The sequence below is a fragment of the Bicyclus anynana genome, chromosome 15 (genome assembly GCF_947172395.1).
Source record: "Bicyclus anynana chromosome 15, ilBicAnyn1.1, whole genome shotgun sequence".
Lineage (NCBI taxonomy): Eukaryota > Metazoa > Arthropoda > Insecta > Lepidoptera > Nymphalidae > Bicyclus > Bicyclus anynana.
Genome location: NC_069097.1, coordinates 14,370,707 through 14,394,304, shown reverse-complemented (window position 1 = coordinate 14,394,304; position 23,598 = coordinate 14,370,707). Strand labels below are relative to the sequence as shown.

The following is a 23,598-nucleotide window of genomic DNA, read 5'->3' as shown; positions in this document are numbered from 1 at the left end:
TTAAATCAAGATGGCGCCCATAAAGCAACTATCACATGACTATTGACAGCAAATGTCAAATCGATTACTACATTGAAAACGTCATCAAGCTGCCTTTAATTAAACCCGTATTAGTGTTGCATTTCTTGGGAGATAATGAATATTATTTCGATATAATTTTCTCTATGTAATTTGTATAATCAAAAATAGTTAAAAAAAATATGTTCTTTTATTTCCGTTAGGGTACAATGAATGATTCTGGGCTCCATACAATTTTGGACCATCTCCTTTAGTTTCAACCTGACAAATACTTTAAGCGGTGGGCTCTTAACTGTTGTGTACACAAGTCCGGCACGAAACCGCCATTCGATCGTTAGTCTATTATAACTACTGAGGAACATCAGTCTTCCTCAAATATACGTTCATTTTACTCAAATTATACATAATACTTTAGTTTTGTAATACGATGTTAACAAAATTGTTATTGTCAGTGTGTGTGTTACAATGTTTTACATTAGTGCGGTGTCTTGAAGTGCCTCCAGCGAAATTGGAAGCTATATACCCGAAAGGCTTGAGGGTTTCTATCCCAGGTTTGATTTTTACTTAAATTTTAAAAGAAATATATATTTTTAACTAACTTAAAAAAAAGGATTTTTCGACGCGTATATTTTTTTTAAATGTTCGTTACCTCATAATTTATCATTTATTATTATTATTAAATGATGAATGAATAAATTGTTGACTTAAAATAATTCTCAGTTAGGAGTTGGGAATTTTGTGGTGATACTATGCCTCGGAAAGCTCCTTAAGCCGGTGGTGGTCATTTTCGTTAACATCTGATCAATCAATCAATCAATCAATGAATCAATCTTTATTTTGTCAGAATATGGTACATTTACATAGGTCTTTTACATATATATATTTTTTTTAATTTTTTTTTTTATAAGTTAGCCCTTGACTACAATTTCACCTGACGGTAAGTGATGATGTAATCTAAGGTGGAAGCGGTCTAACTTGATAGGAGGAGGGTGAAAATCCACACCCCTTTCGGTTTCTACACGACATGGTTTGGCGGTACGACCAATTAAGAAAGCCACAATAGGCCCAGCCGGGGTTTGAACCCAGGACCTCCGTCATGTAAATCCACCGCGCATATCACTGCTCCACGGAGGCCGTCAAAAATTATATTTATGATGGTGGTCGTTTATGGATTTATTACACGCATTGAAACAGCGTGGTGGGTTTAAGCTCCATATTCCTTAGAATAAACTGATATCTACGAACTTACTCGCACACCAACTTCTTCTGTATCCGATGAGACTGACGTCATAGCGTAATAATATCTATTAAGTATAAAATTAATTCTGCATCAATGTCCTATAAAATAGAATCCCAAATGTCGATGTTAATAAGTAACTGGTTTGTTATAGTTTATAGTTTTCACACCTATGTGTGATTAGTGTTCTTTTATGTTTAATTAAATGTGATCATTTTACATCTATACTAATATTATAAAGCTGAAGAGTTTGTTTGTTTGATTGAACGCGCTCTCAGGAACTACTCCGATTCCGAAACATAGAATAACAGGGTCCGATTTGAAAATTTTATTCAGTGTTAGATAGCCCATTTATTGAGGAAGGCTTTAGGCTATATATAATCACCGTATCCCTATGGGAACGGGAAGTACGTGGGTGAAATCGCATGGAATCAGCTAGTAAAAAAAAGGGAAAAATAAAAAAGAAGGAGACGACCTGTAACCATACGGCACGTCAATTCTGTTTTTTTACAATCGCAATGACAATTAAAAAATGTATGAATGACACTCGATATCGACGCGTCACGTGATCAAGTTATCGATTGGATCTGTCGTTTCCATATTTTTTTTAGTTTTCGAAACGTTAGCGTTTGTAGAAATGAAATCAACGTGCCACAGGCTTAGCAGCATACTTTGACGTATGCTAAAGTTCATTTAATGTGGGATGGTGCGGGTGACAGTTCGTTTCACTCTTGAAAGTTTGCCGCGATTTACGACAATACTCGTAGTAAGTATTATGAACGCCATACAAGCGATTGTCACCGTACGCATGCTATCTGAAAAACACTTTAAATGACAAATACGAAATTGAATTTCTATGTAAAAATGTCATCCTGTGCTTACTGGTGGATATCACAGAATAGGTAAATGACATTTTGTCAATGGATTTGTTGTTTATTTTAATTGGTTAGTAATAAAGACCAAAATAGTGAATAGGCCTTGAAATGGACCGTTAAGATGGACTGATAATGAAGCCTCAATAGCTCAGTGGTAAAGGTGTTGGAATCATTACGGAGAGGTGGTGGTACGATGGACTATTGTCGTACTCACTCCTACAGTCTTCCCTGGAGGGAAACGGGAATATTGGTCATATTTAAAATAAAATGGCATTTTTTTTAAAGAATTTCGTTGCTTATATGGTTACAGACGATGGATACTCACTATTTGCCTTCCACGGCAAACTTAACGAAGAAATGGAAGGGTTGGAGGCAGGCCAATGGTCACGGGACATCACTAAACCCAAAGAAGGCCGATGGTACTTCAGAGACCGCGAAGCACGATTGGCTATTGGTGATAAAATTTATTTCTGGACTTACATTCTACAAAACGGACTGGGATACCGGCAGGATAACGGTGAATGGACCGTTACGGGTAGGTTCTTCTATTTATAGTAACGAATGATAATAATAATAATAATTTGATCCCAGTAAGACTCGCTCAACATCTGAGGCGGCTGGGGTTCCGTGACAGTTCGCTCGCATTCGCATCCAAGATGCAAAAAGCGGTCTTGCTGGACTCGGCTAGGATAGTCCGCTAGTTTCTCCACCTGTCGCCCTGACACCCGGCCGTTTTTTTTATTTTATTTTATTCTTTACAAGTTAGCCCTTGACTACAATCTCACCTGATGGTAAGTAATGATGTAATCTAAGATGGAAGCGGACTAACTTAGGATGAAAATCCACACTCCTTTTGATTTCTACACGACATCGTACCGGAACGCTAAATCGCTTGGCGGTACTTCTTTGTCGGTAGAGTGGTAACTAGCCACGGCCGAAGCCTCCCACCAGCTAGACCTGGACCAATTAAGAAAACCTCAATCGGCCCAGCCGGGAATCGAACCCAGGACCTCCGTCATTAAATCCACCGCGCAAACCACTGCGCCACGGTGGCCGTTTGGTCTCCCTGCCGGGGTGAATCCTGCGCCCGGTGTAAAAATATATGTATTTATGTAGTGTATATTTAAATTTACTTATTTTGCGTATTTAAGTAAGTTTATTTATTTTCCCTTTGGCTTTTTATATATATTTATTTTGTACCGGACGTGAGAGTTTAATTCATTTGGATAATAATAATATACTTTGTTACACCAAAAAAAACAAAATTTTAAGTGGAACACGCAACAGGTATGGTGTAACGACAGCCTTATCCCTTAAATGTTTTATGTAATGTCATGATAACCCAGTGGATATGAACTCTGCCTTCTATTCTGAGGGCATAGGTTCGAATCCCGTTGTACCCTCATATCCAAAACATGGACTGATATATAATCCTCATTATCTTCAAAGTAAAGTGGACCTAATCACTACCGTTTAAAGTTTACTTTACTTCCTAATCTATGTTTATAAACAAAACCTATAGTGTTAACCTAAAATTTATTGGTCTAATATAAGGACGAAGATAATTAGTAATTTGTTAACTATGCAAATATTTGCAGGTTATGTCGACGAAGCAGGCAACCCAGTCGGACTCGATGGCAGTCCTTTAGAAGCTGCAACAGTTTCTACAGCTCCCAGTATTCTCCCTACGACAGGACCAGTACCTGATAATACAAATAATGCTCCAGCTCCTCAAACTACCCCAAATCCCCCATCCCTTACTCCTGAAAGTATCTCAAATCCCCCATCCCTGACTCCTGAAAGTATCCCAAATCCCCCATCCTCAAATCCTGAAGCTTCACAAGTTGCACCAAATGAAGATAATACAAGGTATCCCTGCGAACTATCAGAATCCAGAACATCGGCACCCGGTTATGTCTGTAAAGGCCAACTCTTATTTGGAGACAACTTTAATTCACGTATCAAAAAGGGGAAAATATGGACACCAGAGATTAAATTCCCTGGTCCTCCTGTAAGTTTAAAGTAACATAACTATAAAACTAATAACTTGTATAAAGTTTTCAACTAATTTGGTAGAATCACTTCCAAATGTGTATCCACCAACAAATTATACGTACCTGTTACGTTTTCTTAAAAAATGATGGATAATTTCGAAAATACTTACCTTAAGCCAAATAACAGTGCTATGCAAAATAAGTTAATTTTTTGTCGAAACCGCCTACAAACCAATATTATAATAGAAAGGGATAATATTTTTAAGGTAAGGTAAGGGTTTTTTTTTGGAAGTTGGTTTAAAATGCATATTATTGACTGTCTGTGATTTCAAAATAACTGTGTTTTATCAAACACGAACCAAAAACACAAACAAGCTATTTAAAAGTCATGTTTGTCTGGGCTTATCTATGGAACGACTGAACCAATTTGATTCAAAAATAGAGGAGGGTATTGAGTAACATACACTTTTTATCATGGTTTTATTCGGTGTTTCACATATACATGGTTCCCACGAGATATGTGAAACACCGAATTTCGCGCAAACGCAGTCGCGTACGTGCGCTTATATTATACAGGGTCACTAGAAACGTATAGCGATATCTTTAAGGTGTGTTATTAGGGATCATTTGCTCTTTAGAATTGCATTAGGTTAAATGGGTCAAAGATGTACCGATTTCGAAAACAACGAGGGTCTTTTCTTTTTTTAAGAAATGTTGGTTACTCCATCAATATACATCGTTAGATGGGCCCCTCCATACTAAAGAACGTACAATTTTATGTTATTACCCAAAGACGTGCACGCACATCTTATTTTAGTACGTAACAAGCGCATGGTGTGAGGTGGAAATATAAAAATATATACCGTTTTTTTTTTTAATCCCTTAATTATGCCTTCGTGTTCATTTTGGAAATGTAAGAACACAACACAACATGAATAAAGAGAAATGTGTTACGACTGATGACGTATTCAATGTGAGTGCGAAACCAGAGACAATTCCGCGACGCTTTGAGGCCCATATATCGATCTACGATCGATGGGTTACTCTACTTCAAAATAGATTATAAAATAAAACTTTCCGAATTCAAAATATAAATGGCTTTTAACGAATGTTGTATTTCAGGAATACCCATTCAATGTGTACCTTTATGGGAAAAACGTAAAAGTGAACGATGGAAGACTAATAATCAAACCTGTTACCCTGGATTCTAAGTTCGGAAATAACTTCGTGTTTCAATCTTTAGATCTATCTCAAAGGTATTATTAATAATTTATTTTCAAGTCACGTAAAACCGATAAAGGAAAAACGCAGAAAATATAATCTCACTGGATTCTAAGATAAAGTTCGTGATGAATTTTAAATTAGGTTTACCGATCTTTAGTCGATCGCAAAGTCGGGTTTGTTGGAATATGTAACATGAAGATGGCTGGACTGATTTTTCTGGTTTTTGATTAGTTGGATTTGTCCCCGTCCTGTATAGCAGAATAACTAATTAAAGCAATGGAAAATTGACGAGAACCTTTCAATAAAAGTAAAAAAAATCCATACAAAATATTTATTGATTTCATGCCATTTCAATCACATCCTGTTCATACGATAAACCCTCCTTTATTTTTTTCAAATTAAATAACGTATATAATAAATAACGTGACAGGGTGGGAACAGAAGGGATATTAGGTACAGAATAGTAGATATTACAAAAATAAATTCCACGCAGACAACGTCGCGGGCGTCCGAAAGTTATAAATAAAAATGGCGGAACCTATACTACAGTCTTTCTTGATGAGTACTTACAAAGAAATTAGAAAATGAAGGTAGAAAACGCTTATCATTTCATAACTTATTTATTTTAAATTATGTATGGTGTGTTTATAAAATGTTATATAAAATATAATAACCTTATCTAATTGTTCCAAGCTTATTAATCAAATTTATTTTCAATAATTTAAGAACAAATATTTAGTAAAAAGTTATAAAGCATAATATTTTATGTCATCATTAGATTATCATATTATTAGATATCAATTGTTAAGTTGTAAGTCAAATGACGTAGGTACTGGCAGTCAGATGACGTACATACATATAGCACAATACGCCAGCCATACACGGTCAAGTATACCGTTTTGAAAGCAGCAAGCTGAGGGATGTGGAATAAATATAGAAACCATATCCATAAACTTATTTCAATATCTTATCACCGTGAGTGGCTGGCGATATTTTTTTTCATATTTTTACAAGTTAGCCCTTGACTACAATCTCACCTGGTAAGTGATGATGCAATCGAAGATGGAAGCGGCCTAACTTGTTAGAAGGAGGATGAAAACCCACACCCCTTTCGGTTTCTACTCGACATCGTACCAGAACGCTAAATCGCTTGGCAGTTCGTCTTTGTCGGTAGGGTGGTAACTAGCCACGGCCGGAGGCTCCACGGCCGGAGGCTGCCAGACCTGAACCAATTAAGGAAACCTCAATCGCCCAGGCGGGCATCGTACCTGGGACATCCGCCTTGTCAGTCCAATGAATAGCCTATGTCTTTCAGCTGCACGGGAGTAATTGGTACTAGAGAATGTCATCGCGCAGCATCTGAGTCATCTGGTGAAATCGTGCCGCCGATCGTTACCGCCAAACTGACTACGAAGAGAAGTTTCAGCTTCAAATATGGCAGGATCGAAATAGGAGCTCGTATGCCTTTGGGAAACTGGCTCATACCTGGTATGTTAAAATTTATTACTGTACCTCTATAATAAAACAGTATTGGTTTTCCATCCAAAAAACTAATAAACAATCTCAAAGTAGGATGACAGTTTTCAATATTCATAGTGCGACTATCGCGTAACCGTATGTTGGTCTGTCGCATTGTGGAGCGATGTCGCGGACATTCGGTCCGTGGTCTGTGCGCGTGAATATAGAGCACGGACGAATTCGTGACGATCGCGTAACCGTAAACGCGCTCGTCACAGTATGAAAACCTACCACTAGGCACACTGAACTGAGGGTCTAGATGCAGTTTGATAATATTACTATCGCGTTAACGTAAACGCGAATTTCTAAGGAATTGAAACAGCGCCATCTAGTGGCACTAATGCACAACTGTTTCAATTCCATATATATTCGCGCTTGCGTTAACGCGATAGTAACAGTATGAAAACATTGAAAACTCCCACTAGGCACACTGATAGAAATCGTCACGTAAGGCGTAAAGTTAAAGTAAGGCGAGGTTCAAGTTTAAACTATAGAAAAAGTATCAGTTTCAAAATTCTCAATTGACTTCAGTTGAAATTAAAAAATTCATGCACAGTCTGAAAGACTCCGATTCACCATGATTGCTTTCTTTGCATAAACGGAGTTAACGGAAACTTACTCATAGTATTTAAGTCAGGTTCTTCAGAAAGTAAGGATTTCCACGTGTTCGAAGTAGTAAGCGTCTTCTAGAATATCTGCTAGGGCTTTCTACTTTGATTGATCTTAGTTGTTCGATTTAAATGGTTTGTTTCTACAGAACTGCTGCTAGAGCCTAGAGATAATGTCTACGGAGACCAAAACTACGCCTCTGGATTGTTAAGGGTTGCCTTAGTCAAGGGCAACGTGGACGATTCTAAGAAACTGTATGGAGGACCTATATTAAACGATATACCCCCATTCAGGTAACTTGACAAGATTATCTTTACGAGTAGGTGATATCATACTAATATTTTTAATTTGAAAGTGTGTGTGTCTGTTTGTTTATACGTCTTTCACGGCAAAAAGGAGGCACGAATTGATTTGATTTTTTAGAATTTAAACTATCGTGAGTGTTATTCATATTAATTGATTATGAAACACGGTTCAGCAATAGCCGAGTATGTTCTAGCTTCGGGTACGACTCATTATATCCGTTTTGATAAGGCTTCTGTATTGTCAAGGGAAAAGTTTCTAGTACCTCGTAAGATACGTGAAGCGATAGAAATTAGTCGTCACCCGAATTTTAATCGAGGTCATGGATGGTTGCTGCCCACAGCGTGGAAACCGCTATTTCTTTCATTGTCACATACAACAAACTTGGAACAAGATAGCATTAGTTCGGTTTGCTTACAAGAAGACGAGTCTAATGAAGATGACATTAATGAACCGTCGGAGAGTGTAACGGAACCTTCACTCCCCACCACTCAACCCCTCTCCGCGCGCGCAATGCGTGCAGCAGCGCGTCGCGCAGCCGCTTCGCAGTTTGGATCGTGCCGCGATGCAAGAACCAGCTCATGACTAAGGGCCCCGTATGGGTTCGAAACTAGTCGGGCATACTCCGACGTAATATCACGTGAGTTTTAGCCGTGTTTCATAATCAATTAATATGATTTGATTTTTCTAGTGGAGTAGCTTATTTTTTTTTAAGGAAAAGCCTTATGAAAGCCATTTGACGTCCGTATTGAAATAACGGCATTTGAGTTTGTTGTTTTTGTTTTTTATTTGTTAAATATTAAATTCCCAGGAGCATCGTTGTAACCGATGGAGTTTTGTCTTCTAGTTAAATTTGCCTACTTTACTATTTTATTTATTGCTTATTCTTGGTAGATTTGCAAACAAATACAGACACGCAATCATACATTGAAATGAAATGAAATGAAAATTTATTCATAAATTTTCAAACATCAATCATTTTCATTTCATAAATTTTCATTTCATTTCATTTCATAAATTTGCAAACAAATACATACACGCAATCATACATTCTTTGTATTGTGAAGTAATGGTTCTATTTTGAGTGATGAAACTCAACTATGATCTTATAAATTCCAGGTCGCAATATACAAAGAAAAGGATTGGTTTAGACCATTGGAGTAAAGCTTTTCATAACTACACTTTAGTATGGAGACCAGGTAAGCTGTTTAAATGTTATTTGTTTTATTCTAACTGTAGGTATGCGGAGATTTAACAGATTAGTCGAATAAATAATTTAGGTAATATCGATAAGTAGCATTATCATGAGCCCATTTTTAACCGACTTCAAAAAGGAGGAGGTTCTCAATTCGGTCGGTATTTTTTTTTTTTTATGTATGTACACCGATTACTCAAAGACTGGACCGATTTCAAAAATTCTTTTTTTGTTTGAAACGGTATAGTTCCCATTTGGTCCCATTGCCATCATGTCAAGATCTGATGATGGAATCCTGGAGGAATTGAGGGGAACTTTCGAAAATTATATGAGTGTCTAGTGTGTTCGTAAACTTTTCCATTTAGTACTTTTAAGCACTACAATTTCATGATCGTTTAAAATCGATCTGATGATGGAGCCATAAAACAGACGAGGGAACTCCTCGGCGATTTACAGCAGTTACCTTGTGTTTGGGCTTGATTAATTTGTATTAATAAGAACTTTCCACATAGATAGGTTGTGACTGTCATTTAGGGGTTTGGTGATGAAGACCAAGGACAATTAAGGGAACTCCTTAACGGTTTACAGTAACTACCTTGTGTTTGGCCTTGATTAATTCGTATTTCTGAGAACTTTCTACCTAGATAAGTTGTGTCTGTTATTAGGGGTCTGATGATGAAGACCCCCAATTAAGGGAACCCCTTAACGGTTTACGGTAGCTACCTTGTGTTTGGGCTTGATTAATTTGTATTGCTGAGGATTTTGTACCAAGATTTGTTGTGACTGTCATTAGGGGTCTGATGTATTCGTTTGAGATGAAATTTTACACTAAAAATGGAAAAATAATAAAAATTTTAATAAAAAAATATAACCGACTTCAAAACCTAAAAATGTACCCACTAAACTAAAAAGTGAAAAATAACATCATAATATGTTCTACCTGCTGATCAGTATGAAGGCGGTGCTTAGCCGGTGTTGTCTTAATTTAAGCCATTTCTGACAGGACCACATGAAACTACACAGTGTGCAAAAGCTAAATCTATAAGATATTCTCACATGGCTTGAATTAATACATCACCGGCTTAGCACCGCCTTCATACTGATCAGCAGGTAGAACATATTATGATGTTATTTTTCACTTTTTAGTTTAGTGGGTACATTTTTAGGTTTTGAAGTCGGTTATATTTTTTTATTAAAATTTTTATTATGACTTGTGTGTACACCTTAAGCTCTATACATCCGGCCTCTTCTTACAGGAGAGGGCTTTTGAAATTAGAAACAATATGCTTCAATACATTGTTGAGCTTATGGTGATAATGATTGCTTTAAAGCGATCATTACAGATGGTAATGATAATGAGTAATACTTGAACCTTGCCCACGAGATTAACTCCAGAATGTTGAGTTAACTATTATTGATCCGATAGTCGTTTCAGTCAACGGTCTTATAGCGAAAAGCTTCGACCAACACCTTAAGAAGCTTTGGCTTAACTGCTGTATCAAGCCAATAACCATTACCTGGGCTGGGCAGGAGTCCTGAGTGAGGAACCTCCTCACAATACGCGCCGTCTCAAGAATAAATGCCTTCTGTATCCATTGGGATAACATAAGGCATTTATTCTTGCTCTCCAAGATACAGAGGAAATTATTCCTTTCCCATGGAGAAGTCTACTCGTAGTATATCATAACCTGCAGGACTTTATAATCCTTATCAGAATTTATAAGAACTGGAAATACTTTTAACAGCTGGAACAATGTTGATAACTACGTTTTTTTTTTTTTTTTTTATTCATAATAGACTTGCACTTGACTACAATCATGCCTGGTGGAAAGCAATGATGAGGTCTAGGTTGGAGCGCGCTTGCCTAGAAAATGCCTATTCACTCTTGTCTTGAAGGTGCACAGATCATAAGTGTTAGGAAACACAGAAGCTGGAAGGGCATTCCACATCTTCGCTGTTCTTATTAGAAACGTCGATGCGAAACGTTTTGTGCGAGTCGACTGGACATCGACAACAAAAGGATGCCAATTTGCACGGTGTCTCGCTGTTCTGTGGTAGAATGGCGATGGAGGGACTAGATTAAAAAGATCCCGTGAGCACTCTCCGAAATATATTCGGTAAAAAACCGAAAGACAGGCCACGTTACGTCGGTGTTGAAGACTTTGTAGATTCTTTCCAGTTAGAGATTCATCACCAATGATACGTCTAGCGCGACGATCAACTGAGTCTAATGCAGAGAGCTGATATTTAGCAGACCCATCCCATAGGTGACTGCAGTATTCCATGCTTGTTCGAACCTGTGCTTGATATAGGGTAAGAAGCTGTTCAGAAGAGAAATACCGCTTAACCTTATTTAGGATGCCTAATTTTTTAGCTGCTGTCTTACTCTCAATGCATTTCCCAAAATTGAGATTGGATGAGATCTTAACACCCAAGAGTTCAATACTGTCGCTGATGGGAATAGATATATTTCGGAAAGTGGGGGCCAAGGTGAAAGGGCTCCTTTTAGCAGTAAAGACACATGCCTGGGTTTTTGCTGCATTAAACTTTACCAAATTGGCGTCACCCCAGCTGGACACCATCTCCAGGTTCAAGTTAACGTGACTTCATATTTATAACTATGTCATTTGCTCAAAAAATAAGCCTGACTGCCCAACGTGGAAATGCAGCCAGTATTCTTGCCTTATACTTGGGCATGATTTGTATAGTATTAGGATAAGTTAGCTTAAGTTTCTTACTGTATTCTTTCTTAATAACTATGTAATTTTTTAATAATTTCAGACGGGATATCTCTGTATGTCGATGGGGAAAACTACGGTGAAATTATTCCTAGTCAGAGTTTTGCCGAGGAAGGCAAAAAGGATAATATTCAAGCGGCTACAGCATGGCTTCAAGGGACTCCCATTGCACCTTTTGATCAAATGGTATATTTTTTTTATTATTTACTACCGAACCCGGTCAAGCTTCGCTTTGACTTAGTTCCTATACCTACTCTAACCTTACCCTACCCTTATCCTACCCCTACCCTAACCTAACTACTCCTACCTTACCCATGCCCTACCCTTACCCTACACTACCCCTACCGTGACTCTAAAATGTTTGTATGGGAAATAGAAAAGGGTTATTTTTAAGGTTTTCCCGGCAATTATTCTAGTTTTTCACATCTTTTAAATCTTCCCTATACCTCTACAAACATTTCAAGACCAAGATAAAATGAATCCGTTTAGCCGTTTTCGAGTTTCAGCGAGACTAACGAACAGCAATTCATTTTTATATATATAGACAAGTAGGTATTGCCACACATCACATTTTGTTTCTAGTTAGTTAATAAAAAAAAAATAAGAATAACAGAAAATAAATTTATGGATATGTAAAAGTTACAGAGAGTCAGTAGTCTATCGTTATGACAGCATGTCTGTCTGTAACCCTTAAAAAGAAATGGTGAACAGCTCAACATATGCCGTACCGTATAATTATATTCATCATTCATGTTCTAGTTCTACATATCTCTCGGACTCTCAGTGGGTGGTCTCCACGAGTTCCAGGACAACCCGTTCAAACCCTGGGTCACCAATGCCACCGACGCTATGCTGAACTTCTGGGAATCGAAGGACTCGTGGTTGCCTACTTGGTACGAAGATACGAGCTCATTGCAAGTGGATTACGTGAGAGTGTATGCGCTTTGATAAGTTATATCCTTGATTGTTGGATTGTTCCTCACCTTTAGCTACTATGGAATTTGAATAAAAAATATAATGTTTCTAAATCTTAACTCTTTTCATCCAAAATTCCTCAGTGCCCAAGATAAAAGTCTTCAAACAGTGCATGTTGCCAGTGTTGATCTATGGTTCCGAGACTTGGTCGCTAACTATGAGCCTCATAAGCATGCTTAAAGTCACACAGCAGGCGATGGAAAGAGCTATGCTTGAAGCATTTCTGCGTGATCGAATCAGAAATGAGGAGACCCGTAGAAGAACCAAAGTCACCGACATAGCTCAACCAGTTGCGAAGCTAAAGGTGACAATGAACGGTGGGGTCCAACAGTGCTGGAATGGTGACCCCACACTAGGAAGCGTAGTGTTGGTCGACCCCCCACCAGGGGGCTGATAACATCAATCGAGTCGCAGGGATTCGTTGGATGCAGGTGGCTCATGATCGTGATATTTGGAAGTCCCTTCAAAAGGCCTATGTCGTGCAGTGGATGTCCATCGCCTGATGTAATGATGATAATGAAATCTAAGCTGGTTTGAATTTGTCGCGCACGTCCTCCTTCTTCCTCATATCCTTTTATCCTGACTTCTCGGTCATCGCTCGTGTTCCTTGCACAACATCAGAGGAAAATCAGTCCATCTGTTGTTTGTCCGTTTGTTTCGGTTGGGTTGTCTCCCAATTTTGTGTGAGAGTTTGTTTCTGTCTCAATTCACCAAAAAATCCTGCACAAAATGTGCTAAATAAATAATATGGTGAAAACTTACTATGTTAAATTCTAGGAAACTACGTAGGTGTATACTGGAATGGTAAGGAAACCAAATAACAGATGTCAAAGCGGTTCACAAGAATCATATATATAATTTTCTATTCAAGTCATGAACAGATAGCCAATACTAAAAAGTTAGATTGGGATAAGGTTTGTTTTGTATTGAGTATTTACCCAATGGGAGTAAAAGACCATGATAATAATCTATGACACATTTATTTAGATTGAACAGCTTTATAAAGCTGTAACTTTAACGAAGTCTATCTCCAGGCCTGGGGAAGCCCAAGTCGGCATCCATCGGTGTTTGTTCCGCCAGAAATTGAGGCTGGCTTTGGCATCAACGTTGCGCCAAGGCTTGGCGTGGCCGGCGTTGGTGACCACGGAGTCACTGAACATGGACGTGCCTCCAACTGCTAAACCCAGGGTCAGGTGACGCTAGAGACATTCCAAGATTATCATCGTTATCGTCCGTCCTCGTCACTTATAGTAGGGGAATGCTAAGCGTCATTGGAATCGATTAGATTTGGTAGATTAGATGATAGTAAGAATAAATGGTGATATACTTTTTTCGCTTTCAGTTACGTTATCAACCCATATACGGCTCACTGCTGAGCTCGAGTCTCCTCAGAATGAGAGGGGTTAGGTCAATAGTCCACCACGCTGGCCCAATGCGGATTGGCAGACTTCACACACGCAGAGAATGTTACGATGTTTTCCTTCACCGTTTGAGACACGTGATATTTAATTTCTTAAAATGCACACAACTGAAAAGTTGGAGGTGCATGCCCCGTACCGGATTTGAACCTACACCCTCCGGAATCGGAGGCAGAGGTCATATCCACTGGGCTATCACGACTCGCTTTCAGTAGTGGGGAAATAAGCTACAAGTACAGCCGGGACCTTAGATATTGGATAGAATGATTTTCTTCTACATTATTTAATAGGTCCAGACTGTTTTCTAATTGCTTTCTACACTTCTGGACTGAGCTTGTTTATTTTCTTTTCAGTTTTTTTATACTTTATGCAGTCGGGTTTTTTTATTTGTTTAATTAATTTATCTATACTAATATTATAAAGAGGTAAAGTTTGTAAGTTTGTAACATTCTTTAAATGGTAATCTTCGGAACTACTGGTCCGATTTCAAAAATTCTGTGGGAAAGGGATAGGGTACGGGGAGGGTAGGGGTAGGGGTAGGGTAGAGGTAGGGGTTGGGTAGGGTAGGGGTAGGGTTGGGGTAGGGGTAGGGTAGGGTAGGGGTAGGGTTGGGGTAGTGCTAGGGTAGGGGTAGGGTAGGGGTAGTATTAAAGTTGACATCGAATTTTACGCGGACGAAGTCGCGGGCGTCCGCTAGTTTATTATAAAATGATTTGGAATATGTAAAACATCTGAAAATATTAATAAACAGAAATGCTTACGAAATCGTGGTAATCAGGGCCGAATCCGGGGAAAATATCTTTGAAGCAATGCTGTATCCGCCGCATATCGGCTCGCGCATACACAGTGTCATCTGCAGATAGTTCTATTGTATCTGAAACATATTGTATTAACTATTTCACAGATGAGAAAGGCCCTGATCTGAACCCTGCCCTAATCTATATATATAAAAATGAATTGCTGTTCGTTAGTCTCGCTAAAACTCGAGAACGGCTGAACAGATTTATCTTATCTTGGTCTTCAAATGTTCGTGGAGGTATAAGAAAGGTTTAAAAGGTGAGAAAAATTAGAATAATTGCCGGGAAAACCATAAAAACAACCCTTTTCTATTTCCCATACAAACGTTTAAGAGTCAAGGGGTAGGGTATGGTAGGGGTAGAGTAGTGTAGAGTAGGGATAGGGAAGAAGTGCACATAAGTCAAAGCGAAGCTTGACCGGGTCCACTAGTCTTTTATAATTATTAAGAGTATTTCTGATATTAAGGTATAGGTTCTAAACCAGTGATTCCCAAAGTGGTCTATATCGACCTCTAGGGGTCTATGACAACCTGCAAGGGATCTACGTCAGCGAAAACAAATTTGGGGGTCCATGAAATGAAAATGGGGGTCCACGATAGTGGATCTTAACTCTTACACTGATAGTACCTATTTACTTACATCATACTATCTTATATCTTTATTATTAAGGCATCAGGTTCATCCTTCTCACTAAAAATATTGACTTATTGCTTATGTTTGTTTTTTTTTTTAATTAATATTCTGTATTCAATTTTATAAAGTTTTACAATAATATTAAAACTACGTACCTAAATATCTATAACTACATATTATAAAAATTAAAAAAAAATATATATACTAAATTTAAATTATATCTAAAGGCTCAGGCGTCGTAGAATTCGTCCGAATCGACGATCATAGGTAAATTATTGCTTATGTTATTTTACGTATATTTTACAAAACAGATACAAACTTTGATTTTGAGTAGTTTTAATTTAAATTCAACTAATAAATGTAATGTAACATGTGTTTTATATAAAGTTTTTAACACTAAACTTCACTACAGTTTGAGATTTACAGGAAATCAATATCAGGTAAGTAGGGGGTCTACCCAACATAGAAAACCATGGCAAGGCGTCTACGACACAAAAAAGTTTGGGGAACTCTGTTCTAAACTGTTCAAAAGTTAAATCAGTTACTAAATACTTATAGAAGTTTATTTACCTGGTGTCCATTTCAGTTTGTATTCATGAAAATCTTCAGTCCTATCGAAGAATATCATATAAGTTCGGTTGAATTCATGTGGTTGACAAGCACGATTCATTCCATCATTAAGAAAACTCTGTAAAAACTAGGAAATAAGTAAGACCAAACAATTCATATAAACACCAGCGGACGTGAAAATCAGTTTTTCACAAATACCACGGGAACCGTAGATTTTTTTGGGATAAAAAGTAGCCTGCACATTGCTCCATAACCTCCTATATCTTGCAATAAAAGTTTCGTTAAAATCGGTTGAGCCGTTCCTAAGATTGACAAACAGATTGACACATATAAAAAGCGTTGGCTCGACTAACAAACTTTGAGAAGTCGGATGCCCAAGATCGGCCAAAGTGGGCGAGATAGTACCGGAAAGCGGATCCCACTTAATGAGACCACGTTAGGGAGCAAGAAGAAACAGATAAACAGACAGACAAAAGTTTTAAAACAGCTTGATCGTGTTTTAGCATCGTGTAAATACACATGCTCTTGAGAAATAACTGTGTTTTGAAACCACAGACAGACATCTTAATTTTATTTATATGTATTATTATTTTTTTTATTATTACTAGTGCCTCTGAAAATACATATACATATGTACATTGTTCTCTGTTTCGAATATTAGCTGTTATATACAAACTGACAAACAAATATTTACCTCTTTAAATTATTAGCAGATTGCTATCTATTTTTACCATGAAATATTTAGATCAGAATTAATTGCTAAGCGGAAACAAAAAATCTATATATATATATATATATATATATATGTTCATAAAATGCGATTGATTGAAAACTTTTTTTTAATTACTTACCTCAACACCAACGTAATCCTCTGTAATTTTTGCTACCTTTAATATATTTGCCAAGTCTTTTTCACCGCTGTACTTCTTGAATAATGGCTCTACGAGTAATTCTGTATAAAATATAATGTTCTTAGTTATCAATATCAAAGGGCCTAGTGGCAGTTTGATACGGTTACTATCGAGTTAACGTAAACGTAATTTCTAAGGAATTGAAACAGCGCCATCTAGTGGCACTACTGCACAACTGTTTCAATTCTATATAAAATCGCGTTTACGTTAACGCGGTAGTAACAGTATCAAAATATTGGAAATCCCACTAGGCACACTGACCGATACACACCCCACACGAGTCAACTGTTTACGATGCTATCCGATTAGCCGGAATTATGCTAAGATGGCGTAACATCGTAGAAAGAGGCCGCATTTACCCTAAAAAATCCTAAGATCGCATAGGAGGAATCATCGATAGGATTCGATCAGTGATCATGCGACCATGTCACCCAGACTCACTAAAATTTAAATATCAGTTATACAGGGTGCTTGGGAGTATTTCTCATAACTTCAAGGTGTTGACAAGTCCACTTATAGGAACCGAACTGCATAACTATTTTTTTTGAACTAAAAACAAAAACGTATTATGTTCTTACAAAGTAATTCAAATAATTCCGACTATCCATGTTACACACGCAGAGATTGTCCGAGGATAGCTTGTTGCATCAAAATTAATTTATTTCGTTTAGTCCATCCATTGTCCGGTCTGTGTGTTGTCTTAGCGTCGAAATATCCAGTCAATGTCTAACTCCTATAACTAGACTATAAAATAAGTTGAAAGCATAACTTAAGGATACCTACCAGGATACCAGATACCTACTTACCAGGATATAGCCACTCGCCTCGGGGAAACTTGGCTCTTATGTGAACAATTCCGTAGGTGAAGGCGAAAGGCATGCTGGTCAGTCGACCGCTCACTATCGGCGGTAATATATCCGGCCCAAAAGCCACCTTTGAGCATTGCCTTCTTGTGCAACTAAAAATAAACAAATTATGTCATGATTCATCTTCATCATCATTATCAACCCATATTCGGCTCACTGCTGCGCTCGAGTCTCCTCTCAGAATAAGAGGGGTAGGCTAATAGTCCACCACGCTGGCCCAATGCGGATTGGCAGACTTCACACACGCAGAGAATTAAGAAAATTCCCTGGTATGCAGGTTTCCTCACGATGTTTTCCTTCACCTATTGAGACACGTGATATTTAATTTCTTAAAACGCACACAACTGAAAAGTTGGAAAGAGGTGCATGCCCCGGACCGGATTCGAACCCACACCCTCAGGAATCGGAGGCAGAGGTCATATCCGGCTAATCCGGCTACATGGCTCACATCATGTCATGTTTACTAAATGTTTATGTCATGTTTAATAACAGCCGTTTCCAATAATCTACCCAAGATTACGGATAGATAGCTATCCTCGATTATCAGTAACAGTCAAACTATCTTTACATAGTCAAACTATCTGTCAGTAGGTTATTGAAAAGCAGATATGAACGTAAAATCAGTATAAGCCAATACTGGTCATACGGCCGATAGTTGGCCGTATAATCAGTATCAGGAATCAGGAAGCCCATCAAACTTATTTAACGACCTATACCAAATCGTCATAGTATGCGCAGTTGCATTCATCTGGGTACTGATTAAGAGCACGCAGCGCGTCGGTACGATATGGATAAAATTCGAAGCGCAAGCGAGACGCTGAATTATGACTTTCACGTGAGTGAAAATCACGGAGCGATTGACGCGCGACGCAAATTTTATGACGTGGCGCCAAAACCATTCTTACCTAATTGCAAGTAAATTAAACAACATAACAAAAAACAAAATGGCCATGTTCAAGATATATAACTAATTTTCTATACAAAACAAAAATTTAAGAAAATAAGTTTGCTTTTCCTCAGATTGAAAGCAAAATGTGAGCAAAACATGTATTTTTAAAAAAAAATAAACTATCGAGAAAAGTTTTTCAAATTGCGTATTTTGTATAGTCATAACGAAGCTAACACTTTGAAATATCATTTACTCAAATATCAGGCTCCTAACTTTTCCAGAATCTGAGATCCAGAACCATTTGTAACCACCAAATTACATATTGCACACTCTTAAAGAGCCCAACTAAACTATCGGCCGATAGAAAGTCTGTGGTCTGCGGCGACTCTTACGGGTCAACCTGTATATGTAGATATGCACAGTACTAACCCATCTGTTAAATCAAGAGTTCCAGTTTGAATTGACTGACTGTTTCGCCTCATTAAGTTCTCTTGAAGTTTTGGTTCGATATGCAACTTTCCCTCTCGCACGAAAACATTAGGATCAGAGGTTAAGCTTTGGTATGACACAAATGGATTTTCCTGTAAAAACAAAGTTATATTTAATAAAAGACGTATAATAATAATTCAAATATTGCTATATTGTTTTCCTTAACATAGTTAAATTTGTGTTACTTATTTAAATAGGTGTAAAATAAATCTGGTTTGACTGGTGTTGAAAGATCGTATTTCACATACGTGATTATTTGTCCTGTATTCTTACGAGAAGTATTACTTTTAAATAAGTAATTTAAAATTGTCAAATATGGAATTGGTATTCATTAATTAACTTTTTAAATACCTGTTAGCCTATTTCCTGTTTTGGGCTTTAATGTCAACCCATTAAAAATAAAAACAAATCAATTGACAATAGGTAAGTATATCATCCACATACTATGATACAAATTACAAATGCCATCCGGCGCTTACGGTGGATATCCTATAGTTTGTAGATGACACTTTATTGTCCACATCAATAGGTTGATAATAATGATCATAATAGAGAATAGGCCAGCTGCGACTTATACAAAATGGTGCGTTGCTATATCAGTATCTTCCCAAAATATTAACAAAAAAAAATATGAGATACCTCCCACCAATCGCCTGTCATAAGTATAAACATACAATATACTTGTATATGTTTTCTTTTTATCGTATATTTTTGTTTTAGTCTTGTAAAGAGACATTGCTTCATATATACTCGTAGTAGACATTTTACATGATACTCAGTCAACGACATGCGCCCTGAAGATTTGATTCCCTTACGAGGGTTAAACATAAAACGCGAGTAATTAAATAAAGTATATACTAACAGGATGATCTGTGGGTATATATTGCTCGATCTGCCACACGTCTTCTTGGAGCGTGTCAAAATTGTCTTCGAATATGACGTCACCAGCGCAAACTTGTTTGCCACGGACTTTAGTGACAGACGGTAAGCAATGCGGAGGAGGAGCTAAAGGGTCTTGTAGAGCTAAAAAATGATTAATTAGAATTAACAATGTATGACGTGACGACAGTGATTGTACCATCATTTTGCGGTAGAGAAAACACCTCGAGCAGGTCCCAGGACTTGTGATCTTGTGTGTAGGTTTAAGAAATCCCTTTTTAATGCATTAACCTCATCTGCCTGACATGTTCTCCATGTCCACACTAAACAATTTATTATCAATGATTATTTTGATTATAACTTATAACATTATCAATTATTACAACACAAAACATTATTGCATAAAAACACTAACACGACTAGCAGCGTGACGGTGTCTCCGCTGCCTAACAAAGAACTGAATTCAAATCGTCAAATATCCTCTTATTTATACCATCACTGTGGCAAATATACAGAACAATAAAAGGGATGATGTCAGTTTTTCAAATTGCATTAAGAGTATGCAATAGTAATAGTAAAGCAATTTTGAAGAACTAACAGCATATCTGCGATCCTCGTAATAGCTTTCGTAGCTACAGGGAATTAAGGGTATATTTTTGCGGCGCTGCCACGGATCGCTGAAAAACGGTACTATACTAAATGGCGCGAAATAATGATGATTATCTTTGTTATTTGTGCTTTTATGTTCATACTTCATGCAATAAAAAATGTCACATCTAATGTAAGAAAGCTAAAAATGTATGAATTATCATCTAATTACGATAAAATAATTTTAATTGATTTAAAAAAAAAATATCTTATTGATTTTACTAACATCCAGACATTCTTCATTATTTTATTTAGTAATTAGTTAACATTGACATTTTTTTTTATTATAAACCCGTACGTGTCATAAAAATCAATATATTGAATACTAGTCACCATTCTAATTAATCTACTTGTCTTGTGTGTAAGAACCACTAAGTTGTGTTTTATTTTGGAAACGGGAACTATGCGGGTAAAACCGCGGGGTGTCTTTTAGTAAATAATTTCTGTACTCACCAGTCACTCTAAAGAGTTGATAGTCAGGTAGCTTTCCGGTGAATGTAAGATTGGCTTGTCCATATTCATTGGCTCCTGTTGGGAGTTCTTCGGGGATAAAAACGCCGTACCTTATCACCGTTCCTATATCTATAGGGACATGTAGATCTTCAAATATCCATTTAAATGCGTCCCCTGCTTGTCTTGTTGCAGCGCCGAATACTAAACCGATGTCTGAGCCGGAATTTATTGCTTTTTCCATATCTTCATAAAGTATAGCATTAAAGAACAGAAACTGAGTTTCATTTGCCTCCGCTAAAAATGTAACATTATTAAAACCAAAATTAGCATCCACTCAATGTAGTATTATTGAAAAAAATAAAACGGATAAGTGTCGGACTCTCCCATAGGTTCCGTAAGTAGGATAATTATAAATAGTTCAGGAATTAGAGTTTGATTTAATTGCAAATTATAAATAGTTCCGAGACTTTTTATTATACTTTCATAGTTCTATGTCGACGGATAGTACCCTATGAGTTTTGATACCCTTAAAAGTGTCGAAATGTACGTTTTTTGCTGAATAAACAGCCGTATCTATTTTAATGGAAACTTTCAAGTTTGAGTTTTTGCACAACTTTATTATTATTAACCTGACTTTAAATTTCAGAGTCTCAACTTGATACCTCCTCGCATTCCTGTAATAAAGGGTTTTACTCTTGACAGATAGACGGTCAACGAAATGATCATAAAAGTGTTCCGTTTTTGCCTTTTTGAGATACGGAATCCTTAAATTAGCGTCCGCTAAAAATGGCGCAATTAAAACTATTCTTCGCACGCCGAATGATGATCCCTGTGACGTTTCATCTGACAGTTGAACCATAGTTACGTCGCCAAGCTGTTATCTTATGTTATGAATGATATGAAATTGTTTCGCATCACTAATACAACTGTCAGTTGAAACGTCTTACGGATATACGTCACTTATTCGGCGCGTGAACAATAAAAATAGCGTCTTACGGCCAGTTTCTTCATCGCAAGTAACAGTCAAAGTAACTTCATAAAGCAAAAGTAACGGTCTTATTCACGGAAAAATAAAGTCTTCTTTACTGCTTACTACTTTTACTGTTACTTTAGCTTTACATGAAGAAACTGGCTGTTAATTGGTATAATCATTTGATGTACCAGTGATATAGGCACGAAATCCTTTTGGACGTAAAGCTCTTAAGCTGATTGCGATATTTGGAGCATCTCTTTGGCATTCTGTTAAAACAACCAGCATCAATATCACTCCACTCTTGACTATCATATTCGCATCTGTATGGAGGAATCGTTTCTTCGTTTCAAGACTGTGTGGTTCGAATGTAATTTGTTATGTTCGTAAAATCGATGATTTTGGGCCCGAAAATCTGAAATGTAGGTCATACTGTAAAATATTTTTTTATTTTTTTATTCTTTACAAGATTACAATCGCACCTGATGGTAAGTGCTGATGCCATGTAAGATGGAAGCGGGCTAACTTGTTAGGAGGAGGATGAAAATCCACACCCCTATTGGTTTCTACACGACATCGTACCGGAACGCTAAATCACTTGGTGGTACGTCTTTGTCGGTAGGGTGGTAACTAGCCACGGCCGAAGCCTCCCACCAGCCAGACCTGGACCAATTAAGAAATTCTCAATCGGCCCAGCCGGGGATCGAACCCAGGACCTCCGTCTTGTATATCCATCGCGCATACCACTGTGCCACGGAGGCCGTCAAATATATTGAAAGTCAACGTTAACTTCTTTTATTCTCCGAATACGGAGTGCGTTTGAATACTAATAAGCTTACACCACGCGACGTCGCGTGGTGCGGTAATGAATGTGACAAAGTTATCTCGTCCACTTGCAGGCTATATGTAATTATCGCACAAACATAGGATGCCGGACGGAGCAAGGCTTGCCTTATGGGTGTCAAAGTTGCAGCTCGCATCGCAAGATTTTTGGTTGTTGATTAGAAAATAAAAAATAATTAACTTACCTTTTGTTGTATACCTATCACGCCCAACAACTTCGTTACCAATGATTAATCAAGTTTAGTATTTTATTTTAATAGCCATACTTGTATTTATAGTATTTATTCCGTTTAAACCAAGTGATTTAGTGAGAAGCACGCAACAAACTATTAACCGGCTCATCAGCTCGATGTCTTTGCTCAAGGAAAACCTTGAACCAGTTATCATGACGTCATTCTATTTTGATGTTTTTGCATTCCAGAGTTCGTTCGCCCATTACACTGATAAAATGTTTATAGAAGTAGAGCGTGCTATAGTCAGACCTACCTCCCTTTATGAATGCTGAAAGTTTGTCAGCTTTTGTCCTCATCATAAGTAAGTTCGTAA

General features: G+C 37.4%; 2 protein-coding genes across 2 annotated transcripts; one reads left to right on the top strand and one right to left on the bottom strand.

Moving 5' to 3' along the window:
• Positions 1-346: 346 nt before the first annotated feature.
• Positions 347-12,745, top strand: LOC112047890 (beta-1,3-glucan-binding protein 1). The gene is made up of 9 exons (XM_024085175.2): positions 347-569; positions 2,441-2,665; positions 3,729-4,141; positions 5,247-5,380; positions 6,664-6,836; positions 7,624-7,768; positions 8,898-8,977; positions 11,755-11,897; positions 12,471-12,745. Exons 1-9 carry the CDS (start codon positions 446-448, stop codon positions 12,657-12,659), a joined length of 1,626 nt encoding a protein of 541 aa, XP_023940943.2. The 5' UTR covers positions 347-445; the 3' UTR covers positions 12,660-12,745.
• Positions 12,746-13,647: 902 nt separating this feature from the next.
• On the bottom strand, positions 13,648-23,392 carry LOC112047889 (beta-1,3-glucan-binding protein). Its single transcript, XM_052885849.1, has 10 exons — positions 23,238-23,392; positions 22,401-22,624; positions 21,240-21,533; positions 20,122-20,282; positions 19,200-19,351; positions 17,822-17,973; positions 16,956-17,056; positions 16,105-16,222; positions 14,866-14,978; positions 13,648-13,885 (listed from the first exon to the last, which is right to left on the bottom strand). Exons 2-10 carry the CDS (start codon positions 22,522-22,524, stop codon positions 13,685-13,687), a joined length of 1,416 nt encoding a protein of 471 aa, XP_052741809.1. The 5' UTR covers positions 22,525-22,624; positions 23,238-23,392; the 3' UTR covers positions 13,648-13,684.
• Between the last annotated feature and the right edge of the window lie 206 nt (positions 23,393-23,598).